Source organism: Paroedura picta, chromosome 12 (genome assembly GCF_049243985.1).
Source record: "Paroedura picta isolate Pp20150507F chromosome 12, Ppicta_v3.0, whole genome shotgun sequence".
NCBI lineage: Eukaryota > Metazoa > Chordata > Lepidosauria > Squamata > Gekkonidae > Paroedura > Paroedura picta.
In genome coordinates this window covers 29,572,695-29,585,692 of record NC_135380.1, presented here as the reverse complement: position 1 = coordinate 29,585,692, position 12,998 = coordinate 29,572,695, and the positions used below count along the sequence as shown (strand labels likewise).

Sequence of the window (12,998 nt, the reverse complement as noted above, 5' to 3'; positions counted from 1 at the left end):
TAATACGCACGATTGTGATCATGGCCACGTTGTTTGTTCCCATGTGGACCATTACAAATGGGTAGTAAAATCCCTAGGTTTTATCAGCTGTGGCATTTGGCCCATAATATCTTTGCCCCTGGCAAGTATTTAACAGAAAGCACTCTCTAGCAGGTTACAAAACACCTACTCTCCCACAAATACTGTCCTTCCTGTCTCACACATACACCCCCTCACCTTGCCAGCAACTCTCCACATGCTCCTTGCCTTCTCCCAAGATGCTTAACTCCACCCCTGGGGAGGAGGAGCCTTTAATTTTTTTAAATAACCCTGTCAGTTCTTAAATCCTCAAGACACTGCAGGGAGAAAAATGATCCATGCTGAAGTGATGAGGAGGAATACAGAACACAGTTTTATTATACTACTCTGTCTGATGACAGCAGTAGCTCCTGGGAAGGAAATGGACACCTGTCCACGTGAGTCTTTCACAGTGTTGCTCTGGGGGTGCTGCTGTACTTTAGGGATGTGTTCTACCAAGGAAACTGGGCTCTGATTTAGCACCAGGCTTGATTTTCATTCTTTCAAAACAAAAGTCTTAATATTTGGAGATGTCTGCACTTAACTATATTTCAAAAAAGTCTTTGAAAATAAGCACAGGTCTTTCAACCTGGTGTTCATTCTGCACTTTTTAAAAAATACACCCAACATTTCTTTTTCTTGTTAAAAGCATGAATGAGAAAGAATATAAAGCCTCATTTTAATGCAAAATGGCATGAATGTGAGATCAGGTGTCAAAGTGTGAGTTTTGATTTTGATGCTTGTTTCATTTCTAACCTGCCTTATACTCTGTAGCCTGGAGATCAGTAGCAACTCCAGGAAAGCTCCAGGCCCCACCTGAGGCTACGAAGGAAAAATGCCCTGTCGATAGTTATGAAGCCAATGTGCGGAGAAGCTGGGCCACGGCACAGTATAAAGCAGAAGAGTCGTTTTTAAATTCAGATCACTACATAAAGCCAAAACGTGGCCCACGTCTTTTGACGTGTTTTCTTTGCTTTCCTTGGTGGCTTGGCTACAATATAGAAATATCAGGATTACCAGCCGAAAACTGTTGAATAAATTCATACCAACAATCACCTTAGTGTGTTCTACTTACTAGAGATAATGTCAAGTTTTAGAGTCAGTTTAGAGGCTGATTTGCAAGATGACTCAAACTCACCTTAAGTGAGAAAGAGTACAAGACCAGGCTGTGCCATCAATTTTGGTCTGGAACCTTCCACTAGGTAAAGGCTACTTTTACTGACCCTTACTATTTCCATGACCGGAGAAGTAGAGACTTAAGAGAACTGACCTTTGCTTTACAGATGCCTGTGGGAGTGTCTGTGTAGAAATCCCACATGGCTTTGTGGCTTGGTGTGAGGATTTACACTCCTGGAGTTCAGACTTTGCCGAATATGCTGCATGTCCAAAGATTGCTCTTTGCTGAAATGATCCTGATTTCTCTGCAGAGGTGAAAGTCGTGGGCCTGCATGGTGATGAGAGGCTCACCATCCTCCAGGGATGTCCAGGGGTTCCTGGTGCGTCAGGGCCGAAAGGAGATCCAGGCACTAATGGTGCAAACGGTATGTTCTGAGGCTGAGACCGGCCCGAGAGCCATGCTGTAAGGTGGTATGCCATACAGCAGGGGTAGTCAACCTGTGGTCCTCCAGATGTCCATGGACTACAATTCCCATGAGCCCCTGCCAGCATTTGCTGGCAGGGGCTCATGGGAATTGTAGTCCATGGACATCTGGAGGACCACAGGTTGACTACCCCTGCCATACAGGAGAAAGAGTAGTTGCTTGCAAGGCGTTCTGCCTTGCCCTCTGCAATGTTAGAGGGGCAATATGAAAAGATCCCAAAGGCTGAGAGAACCTGCATAGGTGGGCCAAGTGAATTAGAGACCCTTGGATACGTTTTCTTTATGGGCGTGTTCATAGCTATGCTTCCCAACCATATTCTGCATGATCACACCACTTCTGAGGTTTCTCAAAGCTTAAAAAAGTATTTCAGGGGTTTCTCAAGGGTAAAAAGGTTGAGAAAGGCTGCTGTAGGAACACTGATTTAGTTTAGTATCGGTTGTCATTCTGGGGAAATTCCAGATCCTAATCTGGAGTCCAGTTGATTCTCCAATGACAGAGATGCAGACTTGCCAGGTCTCCCCTTCCAGTGGGACACCTTCCTGCCACTGCTCAGTGGGGCATCAGAAGGAAAATGGGAGGTGGCCGATGGTGTCCCATCCCTGCTATGTCACTCCCAGTGCCACCTGGAAGTGACATCATTGGATCGGACCATGCTTTAACATTCACCCAGGTCTCTGCAAGCCCAGGATACAGTGACTTCATCAGTCCTACAAAAGAGGGTATTGGCTCTTATTTTGTTCTTTGAAGGTAGCTATTCTGTATTTAACTGAAAAGTGTCTTTGAATTGAGAGGTTTTCAGAATCCTATGGCATTCATACAGTAGAAATGAATAAGGGAAATGAAGAAGAAAGGGGTCTTCTCTCTTGGACATCAGCTGAAGAGTCTCTTTCCAAAATCTTTTGCAGAGCTTTCCCCTCCCTTTCTAAACCCAGCCTAGAAGCAAGCAGAGGGCCAAAAGGGAGGGATGTGCCTGCGGGTGTGGACCAGGGGTGGTGGTTTTCCTGCCAGAATTTCCCTGCCAGCTAAATTCTATCTTCAGGCCCATACCTGGTTCAAATTGTTGCTTAAACACCTACCCTTGTTTGTTTGTTTCCCTGTAGGAGCGACAGGCCTTCCAGGAATCCCAGGAAAAATTGGACCCACTGGTGCAAAAGGTAACATGCAAAATGTTAGATTTCGATGAAACCAGTAGTCAGGGTAGGTGTTAGCAGACTAATTATCATAGCAGAGAACCAAAAAGATTAGGGATGAAGGCAATGATAAAAATATAAACATTTTATTGGAGCTCATATATTTTTTAAAAATTTCAAATATCTATTGGTACACATGAAATATCCTCATCAGAGGTAAATTAACAGATGCACACACGTGAATATATATTTATACAATATGACGGGGTGTGTGAAAAAACCTGTCGATTCAGAAATAATATGAAATTACATGTGTACGTGTTGATTTACCTCTGTTGAAGATCTGTGAGATCGAAACAGGTTAGGTACAGGTCCTAACAACTTGGCAATACTGGTGTCCTCACCCAGATATTTCATGTGTGCCAACAGATATTTTAAATGATTTAAATATATGAGCTCCAATAAAATGTTTCTATTTTTAGAACTGCTTTCATCCCTAACCTTTTTGGTTATTGCCTGTTTCTCAGGTTGGGTTTTTTGTTTCCCTTTATGGCAGGGGTAGTCAACCTGTGGTCCTCCAGATGTCCATGGACTACAATTCCCATGAGCCCCTGCCAGAAAACGCTGGCAGGGGCTCATGGGAATTGTAGTCCATGGACATCTGGAGAACCACAGGCTGACCACCCCTGCTTTATGGTACCTGTCGTAATGATCACAGCAGCCTGTGTGACACAGCTTCAAATAGGTCTGCTGCGTGTAAAGCACCACCTGAGCAAAGTTTCTTCAGGAGCTACTTTTCTTGACAGTAAAGAGGGGAGAGAGAGGCTGACCTATAATAGCACAGAATCTAACCACATCCCAAGGCTCTCTCCAGAATCTACAGCTGTCAGCTGGACACCATCGAGTGACCCTCCAGCTGTCATCTCAGAGTTGCTCAGCCACATGACTTCTATCTTTTGCTAATCCCTTACTCTTTTTTCTTCTCTTGAACCAGGAGAGAAAGGAGACGTGGGTCCTACTGGCCCCAAAGGTAAGGAATGTTTGGATTACATGGTAATGCCTCCAGTGATGCTGGTTTTGTGCCAGTATAGAGCTAAAACTTGCTGATCTTTTCTTTGTTAATCTGCTGGTTCAGAATTGTTGAATGACGTTTCACCGGTGGGTGCTGGCTAATGAATGAGAGTCCTCTGGCTTCCTTGTTAAATATCCATATAGATAGCCCATACCACCTGAAGGGCAGGGGCAGGTAGGGGCATGTGTGTGGAAAGTGGGAGGAAGGGGGGGAAAGTATAGTTTATTGTGCAAAGCATGGATTCCGAACAGGATAGAATCATAGAGTTGGAAGGTGCCAGTCTTCTGCTCAATGGAAAATCAGCCTAAAGCATCCATGGAAAGTATCTGTTCAGCTCCTGCTTGAAGACTACAAGTGGTGGGGAGCTCACCACACCTTAGGCAGCTGATTCCACTGCTGAACTACTCTGACTGTGAACATTTTTTTCCCCTGATCTCTGGCCAGTACATGTAGTTTAAACCCATTACTGTAGGTCCTCTCCTCTGCTGCCAACAGGAACCACTCTCTGCCCTCCTCTGACAACCTTTCCAGTACTTAAAGAGATAAATCCTGTCCCCTCTCAACCTCCTCTTCTCCAGGCTAAACATTCCCAAGTCCTTCAGCCTTTCCTCCTAGGGCTTGGTCCTCAGGCCCCAGATCATCCTCATCACTCTCCTCTGCACTCTCCATTTACTCCACATCCTTTTTGATGTGGTGGAAAGGTCAGCTGCTCTATAGATGCACTATCTGTGTGATACTTGCATGGCTGTAAAAAATCCAATATGACAGACACCATATGACTCCATAGATAAGGAGGTGTAGAAGGTCACACCCCGGTTTCTGGTAGAGTGTGCAACTAACAGTTGCACCCTGTCCAAACAGGGCAAGTGCACTTCCTTGCCTGGCCCTTTCTTACCCAGCCACAGGATTCTATCGTGGAAAGGTTGAGTAGGTGACTCTGCTTGAGACAACCCGTCACTGCTTCCAGACACCTGGCAAAGTAGTCTGGGGGTGAATCCAGGTGGCCATCCACCAGGAGGTAGAGCTGGGTATCATCTGTCTATTGATGACATGCAAGCCCCAACCCCAAGACCAGCTGGGTAAGAGGGCACATAAAAATGTTTAACAAGGTTGGAGAAAGGATTGCATCATGCAGCTCCCCATAATGGAGGTGGCATTAGGGTGACTGCATTTCCTGAACGGCTACCCTCTGTCTGTGACCCTGGAGAAAGGAGATCATCCATTGGAGCACTGTCCCTTCCTTTCTGGCATTGGTGAGGTGGTGAACCAAGAGCTCTTGATCAACCATGTTAAATGCTGCTGTGAGATCAAGTAACACGAGCAATACTGTCCTGCCTTGATCCAGCTGTCTCCAGAGGTTGTCCATCAGGGTGACCAATGCTGTCTTCACCCTGTGGCCAGACCAGAAGCCAGACTGAATATGCCAGGAGTTGGTCCAATTTGCTATTTTTTAGTGCCCTTCCTGTTTTGTTTTGTCTGGCACTCCCATGCTGATTCCTATAGACCTTCCTTCCTGGATTTGTGTCTGTCTAATTTAATTATTTTGTATACATCTGTGGTTTAACTTGCGATAATGTTTTTATGGTTTGCTGCCTTGGAGTCCTGAATCTGGTCTTTCAAATGTTTTAAATCAATAAATAAAATTGTAGTCGTTCTCCTGTGAAGGAACCCAACCCAGGCAGTGCTGCCCAGGGGACTTCTAGCTTCTTGGAGATGTGGAGAGCAACTAACATTATGTCTATGCTTTCATTGTCAGGGGACAAAGGAGCGACAGGCCCCCCCGGAACTTTAGGTACGTGGCAAATAAATACCTCCATCTGTTGTAGTCACTACTATCTTGGATGAAGAGCACTGGAGGAGTGACTCAGCCAAGAAACCTTCAAATAAGACGGTGGGGGGGAAATCAGCACAAGACGTGCTAGTGAACCTGGAGCTACAGTGGTAAGAATGTAATTTTTGTTAGGCTGAACATAAATTCGGTTCCTGGAGGTATGCAGGAGCTGGTAGCATATTTTAAAATGGATGGTTAGTTCTGATGGCGGCTCTGGATTTGTGTTTCTGAAATGTGGACCCTTCCACACACAAATGGCTGCAAGGCAAACTACTTCTGAAACTGGGGAGCATTTTGATACAGCACAAAGATCTGCAGTTTGAGAATCTCAATTCCCAAATTCCCAGAGAACATGGAACTAAAATGCCAGTGTCCCCATTCACTCTTGGATTTGCTGAGCTACAAATGTGCAGAGGGTGAGATATGCATGAGAGCATGTGGTCCTCTGGGTCCAGTGACTATATGCTGTGGTTTGCCAGAGGCCGAATAACCCAACATACAACATGGAGCCAGAGGTTGATTTGGGCCTGTTGGGCTTCCCTCAATGTCTAGCTGACTTGGTAGCTGAGCGGTGGGCCTAGAGGGGGAAAAGCGGATCATGAATCTGGAAAACAAACTCATTGGGCCTGGTCCACTGGGACATTCTCCCCTCTCGAAATAAATGGAAAGTACGCAAGATACTTTTATGATGCTTGTGGACAAAATGCCAGGTGGTGAGTTGCAGGGCGGGAAACACCAGGGCAGAGGAGCTATTTGTTTATTCCAAGTCTGATCTGCTTTTCTTTTCTTGCTGTGTCTTTTACACAGGAAAACAAGAGCTGGAGGTCCTCCACTGCCAACAGGGTACGTGTTACCTCCGATCTTTTCCACAGTTATGAAGTCATGTTCTGTACAGTGAGGGATGCTCTGGGCAGCAGACGTGGCTTGACTTCTGTTCTCTTCCCTCCATTGGCCAGCCCTTATTGACTTTCAGCAGAGCTTCTCCTCTCCCCAGCCTTCCCCCACCCAGAGTCCTGTTTCTTTATACTCAGATGGCTGTGCCACAAAGTTGCAACCTGTGACTTGTACAATTTCCATACACAAACATTGCTTTTCTCTTCCATACAGGGGCCAAGAACTGCAAGGAGCTCTTAGCCAAGGGGGTGATCCTGAGTGGCTGGTACACCATCTACCCCTGGAACTGTGAGCCTCTGACCGTGCTGTGCGACATGGACACAGACGGAGGTGGCTGGATTGTAAGTTCAGTTTGGGAGGGCAAGAACAGACTGGCTCATTTTCTTCCTAGGAATAGCTAAAAAGTTTCATGTGCATTGCAAAAATTTAACAAGTCACCTGTCCTCAATGGGACCCATTAATTGCCTCCTTCATTGTCCATGGAGCATCTGCAACATGGGGAAACTATTAGTTCAGCATAAATAGAAAGATTATTGGGATAATGTATGTGAATCCTTTTCAGCTCTGGCCTCTACCTGGTGGAATGATCTCCCAGAAGAGCTGAGGGCCCTGACAGAGCTGTCAACATTCCGGAGGGCCTGCAAGATGGAGCTTTCCCACCAGGCACTTAGTTGAGTCCAGGGCAAGGAAGATTTGCTGGGTCCCTCCTCCGAACAGCCTCCCTGAGGCATTGGGAGGTGGGATTATTGGTCTGTGGAAGTATAATGGGTATTGTGGGGATTTTATTGCATTTTATGGCTACTGTTGTAAACCACCACAAGCTGGTCAAACAGAGCGATGTTCAATAAATATTAATTAAATAAATAAAACACAACACTATTCCTGCATAAACACTTGTCTATACTTCTCCCAAATCTTCATAAACAGATCACACTCCGTTCCTCTCACATTCGACCCTATCTGACTTGTTCCAGATTATCCTGTTTCTTAAGACTAGTTGTATCTTCATCCCTTGCAGGTGTTCCAGAGACGGTCTGATGGTTCTGTGGACTTTTACCGGGACTGGAAGTCTTACAAGAGAGGATTTGGAAGCAAACTCACAGAATTCTGGCTGGGGAATGAAAACATCCACCGCTTGACCTCACTAGGTAAAGTCCACAACAAGACACAGAAACTGAGACCTTCCCCTCATGTGGCCTCCTGGCACTGGGATTCAAAGGCTTTGGCCCTCTGAATGTGGAGGTTCCCTTTAGTTATCATGCACTAATAAGTGAACACACCATTGAAATGTTTGGCAGCCTTTGGAAGAGAGCTGATGACTGATAAATAGACATCATGCATTAATTAAGTGATTCTGGTACTTTACAGATCTTACTTTGGAGCTTTTATTGGCTGCTGTACATATTTCATATGTGTAATGAACTAGGGTGTGTTAAAACCAGACCTTTGAAGAAGGCCCTATAAGGGCCGAAATGCATCTGCCTATTGGTTCATATAGTGCATAGCATACTGTTTTGCCTATGGACTGTATATACGTTTTTAATTCCTAACTTTTAAAAACTGTGCACAATAAAAGTTATATAATTGTAGCATTAATACAGACATTCAACCTTTGAAGGTCCTGACTGTCATCAGTTGGGCTTTTTATGGTTCCAGTTCCCCCAACCCCACCCCTACTTTTGGTTTTTGTTTGGCTGACATTACTGTCTCAGTAATTATGGTTGATGCTGTTAGTGATTTATATCCATGATTTTACTATATGTAATTTTTTTAGATTTTATTGTTATACCCAAATAGTATAAATGGTCCCAAGATGGCATCTCTGAGAGGGTCAGTATATAAATTGCTGGATGGATGAATGAATGGATGAATGAATGAATGAAAATGTTCTATATTGTTTAATTTTATGTAATGTAAGATGACGTTTTTGTGGTTCCCTGTTGGACACCTGCATTTTCAAAGGATTGTGGGCACAGTCCACGGAGCAGTCTTCCTAGAACTGGCACTGCTGAAAAACAGAGTGTGTGGTGCACAAGCAGAATTTTGCACCTGTGAGCAACTCCATGCAGTTTTCAGCAAACCTTGCATGAAAGGTTCTTGATAGATTATTGACTGGGCCAGCTCCCTGAACTGTCTGTGGAACTGATGGAGTTCTTCTTGCTGCCTCTAAATGTCTCGACGTTATACCTTTCTGTTTTGGATAGGAGAAAATGAACTGCGTGTTGATCTCATTGATTTTAACAACCACCACACTGGGGCCAAATATAAGGCCTTCAACATTTCAGGGGAGGCCGATCAGTACAGGCTGGGAATTGGAGCCTTCCTGGAGGGCACTGCAGGTACGTGTCTGGGGGCTTTCTGGACGGCTGCTGTGGTCAGAAGGGAAAACCGTAACCACAGAAGGAAAAGAATAAGAGGAATGTTGCAGTGGTTAAAAATCCTCCTTATGGGTGGGCATCCATATGAGGCTATTTCAATAGGCTTCTTTTTAGTTTTGCCCTGTCCTGTATATGCTCTTTCCTAAACCAGCTTCAGTCTTTTAAGAAAGACCATGGTCCAAAGGATAGCCCCCCCCACACACACACACTTCAGCACTGTTATCCTGAGGTTAGCCTTTTGCAAGTGCCATTTTTGACACCACACCACATCACTGGAGGCCTTTTGGAAAGAAATGTCCAATTGTTCTAGTGCTATTATGCTAACACTAGAATTGCAGGCAGGACTTGCTGGCACGCCTGCCGGTGGACGCTACAGAGGCGCAGCTGAAGAAGGGTGCCTTGGGAGGGTGTTACACACTGGGGACGGGCAAGCAGTGTGTTGACAGCTACTGGGGGTAGAGGGAGCTGAGGGTGGGCCCACAGCATGCTTTCAGAGTGCCACATGCATGGGGCCCAGCCTCTTTCTCCCACAGTGCATAGGGCCCAGCCTCTTTCTCCCACCCACTCACCCTGTTTGGCATCATTAATTGTTATTTTTCTGGTTATTGTTGTAGTGAGACTGGGGTGACAGGCTCCTATTAAAGGAAAACTGTCACAGCTGGGGGGCAGTTTCGGCATCGGGAGGAGCCTGTTTTTTTTGGGGGGGGGAGTTCCATCGGGGTATCGAACTCTGCAGGTTAAGGGGCCTCCTTAAATTCTTCTCTATTTGAAACAGCTATGAAAGCAATGTGGAAGATCCTAACTAGGTAGAAATAGCTTGGAGATGACTCTTCAGTTATGGGCCAAGGATTTGGACTTTACTGCTAACTGAAATTTACTGAACTTCCATCTCAAGTCTTGACATCAGGGAAGAAGGAGCACATGGGCCTGATCTGTAACCGGATCCATGCCAGATTTGTTTGTGACATCAGAACTGAATCTACAGTAAGGAATGGACTGTCCATAAAGTGTATCAAACTTTTAAACAACTAGTATTTGTGCTCCTCTAAGGGGCCTTGATCAAGACCTCTTACACCAAGACATGACCCAGATGCCATGATCCCAGAGATGATACTTTTTAAAGAATAAAAACACAGGTGTCATTCGAATTTTTTTGAATTTGATCATTGGGCCCCTCCAAGCAGCACTTTCAAATTGCTCTGGACATTATGTTGTTTGTGTGTGTAGAATCAGTTCAGATGTCTACCACCCTGTCATCAAATTAAGAGAAACCAACTGATGTCCAAGCACATGTAAACAAACTCCAGATAACTGGTATCTAAATGTATGAAATAATTCCATTGGAAGGTCTTGAACCAGAGTTGATGCACAAGTTCTTTGGGAGTTGATCTATTCATATAACCCCTACCTATATGCATGTGTGAAGCAGTCTGAGCTAAACTTTAATCTGTCATTTGCAGGTGATTCACTCACTCAGCACAACAGCATGCCTTTCTCCACCAAAGACAGACAGCAGGATCCTGGCAAGAGTAAATGTGCAGTGACTTACAAAGGAGCCTGGTGGTACAACAGCTGTCACTATAGCAACCTCAATGGGATGTACTGGCTGGGCTCACATTCCTCTTTTGCTGATGGCATAAACTGGTATTCTGGCAAAGGGTATAGATATTCCTACAAATGCTCCGAAATGAAATTCAGGCCTCGGGAATAGTTAAAACTGTTGGGGGACAAAACTGGAGTACTTTCAATTTCATTTGAGTAGAGGTAATTTCCCTGTTTCCTGCCAGGATTAGGGAATGTAGATGTCTTGCAAATCTTCTGTTTTAATTGTGCTTCTGCCACAGGAAGGCCCAGGCTAAAGAATACAGGGGCAAAAAGGTTCAGTTGAGATTTTCTTCCTCTGCCATGCAAAAGTCTTGAGCCAGGTGGAATCCCAACCAAATCAACCTCTTCCATGTTAGTTTATACAGATATATAACTCTAGTATGCCTGCTAAGCAGAAATAAACAACTCTTTGATAATATAAAGATTTTGCTTTATGATTCTGGCAACATTTACAAGAAAGTAAAATAAATATGTGCAGTCTAGAACTTTGAAGCCTTGTGTCCTTTTATCATATGGAATTGGGGATATTTGCAAGATGAGATTGCATCCAAAGGGCAGGGGGGCTGAGTGCCCATGCAGCAGACACAACATGGAGAGCCAGCACAAGTGTCCAGGTAACACACCTGGGAAATCAGGAATATTTTAAGTCTCACCATTGGAATAGAACCTACAAGAGGGCTACATGAGCTCTGCTGGGTGTAGCCAAATCAAAGCCTCCAGCCATAGGATGACTCTCCAGAGGGCTTGATGATCCTCCTGTGTTTGTGGCTAACCTCAAACTGCAAGAACAAGAAATGGTTGCTAAGCCCCAGAGAGGGAGATGGGGTGTGTCGACCTTTGTGGATCATGCATTGCGCAGGCCTGACTTATGCAGTGAAGGGACTGAAAGGAGAGGTGGTGCTGGTGCAGAGCAAGTTTTGCTCAGTTGTTCACTGGCTCAGTGAAGATGCCTTTTCTAGCACACACTGGTTTAGAAGCAGAGAAAGAACTGGTTGGCTTATGCCATGGTGTAAAGAATATGGGGGGGAGGGGGAGAGATGTTCCAGTAGGGATTGTTTGATCTAGAGAAACAAAGTTAGCCAGTTTCTAAACTGGGTGGAGGGGAGAGGGAGAGCCTGGCACAAGTTGCTGGGCAACCCCTAAATCACAGCCCTGTGAGGGTGAGCATGTTCTCTAACATGGCATCCTTCGCCTGTGGTGACCAGGGAGCATGTTTTCTTTGGAGCTGCTAGTGTGGACAGGTGACCATCGGGGTTTGCACCATTTTGACTCTTCTGTTGCAAACCCTGACCCTTCCTGAGCCTTTCAACAAAACAAATCACTTTGCAGGGCCAGAGCGATGACAGTCTAGTCCTGCATTCAGCTTCCAGCAGCAGCCAGTTGAATATCCTTATCGCTTCTAGGGTATTCTTGAGGCAAGTGTCACTTCCTTAGTGTCCCCCTTCCTTACTTTAAAGAGTGGGAACCTCTTCTCCCCTTCAGCCAGCCAGGGAATGAGCTATCCTGGATCCCCCAGCCTTTCCTTCAAGCCCAGAGAAAGGCAAACTTTGTTCCCAGTGAAGCCCCATAACCTGTAACTGCAGCCAGCATCAACTTGCAATTGGATACTCTTGCCAGTATCCTCTATGCATGGTGCTAGACAAGCTTCCCTTGGGCACATGCTGTGTCCCACTAATTCTCCAGGTCTCCACATGGACTGCAGCTGGAGTTGGAGCTTTGGACCCTCTTTATTGAGGTGGCTGCTGGGACACACACCTCAATAGTGAAGGCAGGGGTGGGTGGCATTACTACCCTAGACCTCTAGGTTGCTATCTGTGAGATTGCCCTCCTCCTTGCTTTATTAACATTCCCATTTCTGTCTTCTCCGTGGCCTGAAGGGGATGGGAGGGGGGACTGAGTTACAGGTTCTAAACCTACAGTGTAGTTGTGGGAGCCTCTTCTCAAAAGGGAAGACCAGAGATTCTGTATTTTCCTACCTTTGGAAACAATGGAGGTCAGGTGGAGGCGGCCTCTTTGGGTGCTCCTAGAATTGGACCCCATTGTCCTATCTTTTTGAAACTAGAGGGTTCTTGCTGCAAGGATAATCACCTGTTGGAGGAGGAAGGGGTGGGCAGGATGTCAGTGGCCATGCTGAGCACAAGTGGTGCAGGGGGTGTCCTGCCACCCAGGCTGCCTGTTGGGGTTTTGCACCCTCTAGTGCCCTGGGCCAGGGATGATCCAGCAGTCACAGGAGGAGGAGTAGCCCATTGTCTTACTGCTGCTTGTAGGTGCTCAACACTACCCCACATGCCACTCCCCACCACTGCTTGCATGCCTGGCTGTACCCAGGACAATTGGGGAAAGCCTATTTTTGAAGGGAGGGCTTCTTTGGGACACCCACCCCCAGCGTGGTGTAGTGGTTAAAGAGCAGCAGACTGTAATCTGGAGAAC

General features: G+C 45.7%; 1 protein-coding gene across 1 annotated transcript; it reads left to right on the top strand.

The window, feature by feature from the left end:
* Window positions 1-297: 297 nt before the first annotated feature.
* LOC143821342 (ficolin-2-like) lies at window positions 298-11,053 on the top strand. Its single transcript, XM_077305194.1, has 10 exons — window positions 298-455; window positions 1,485-1,598; window positions 2,759-2,812; window positions 3,783-3,818; window positions 5,617-5,652; window positions 6,499-6,534; window positions 6,799-6,926; window positions 7,604-7,733; window positions 8,790-8,924; window positions 10,424-11,053. The coding sequence occupies exons 1-10, from the start codon at window positions 350-352 to the stop codon at window positions 10,672-10,674; spliced, it is 1,026 nt and encodes a 341-aa protein (XP_077161309.1). The 5' UTR covers window positions 298-349; the 3' UTR covers window positions 10,675-11,053.
* The last annotated feature ends 1,945 nt before the right edge of the window (window positions 11,054-12,998 follow it).

Bases quoted from the DNA above. Each gene is read 5' to 3' on its own strand.
- LOC143821342 (XM_077305194.1), top strand. From the start codon at position 350: ATGATCCATGCTGAAGTGATGAGGAGGAATACAGAACACAGTTTTATT. The intron at 1,599-2,758 runs GTATGTTCTGAG...GTTTCCCTGTAG, and splicing joins AGGCACTAATGGTGCAAACG to GAGCGACAGGCCTTCCAGGA. The intron at 3,819-5,616 runs GTAAGGAATGTT...TTTCATTGTCAG, and splicing joins GGGTCCTACTGGCCCCAAAG to GGGACAAAGGAGCGACAGGC.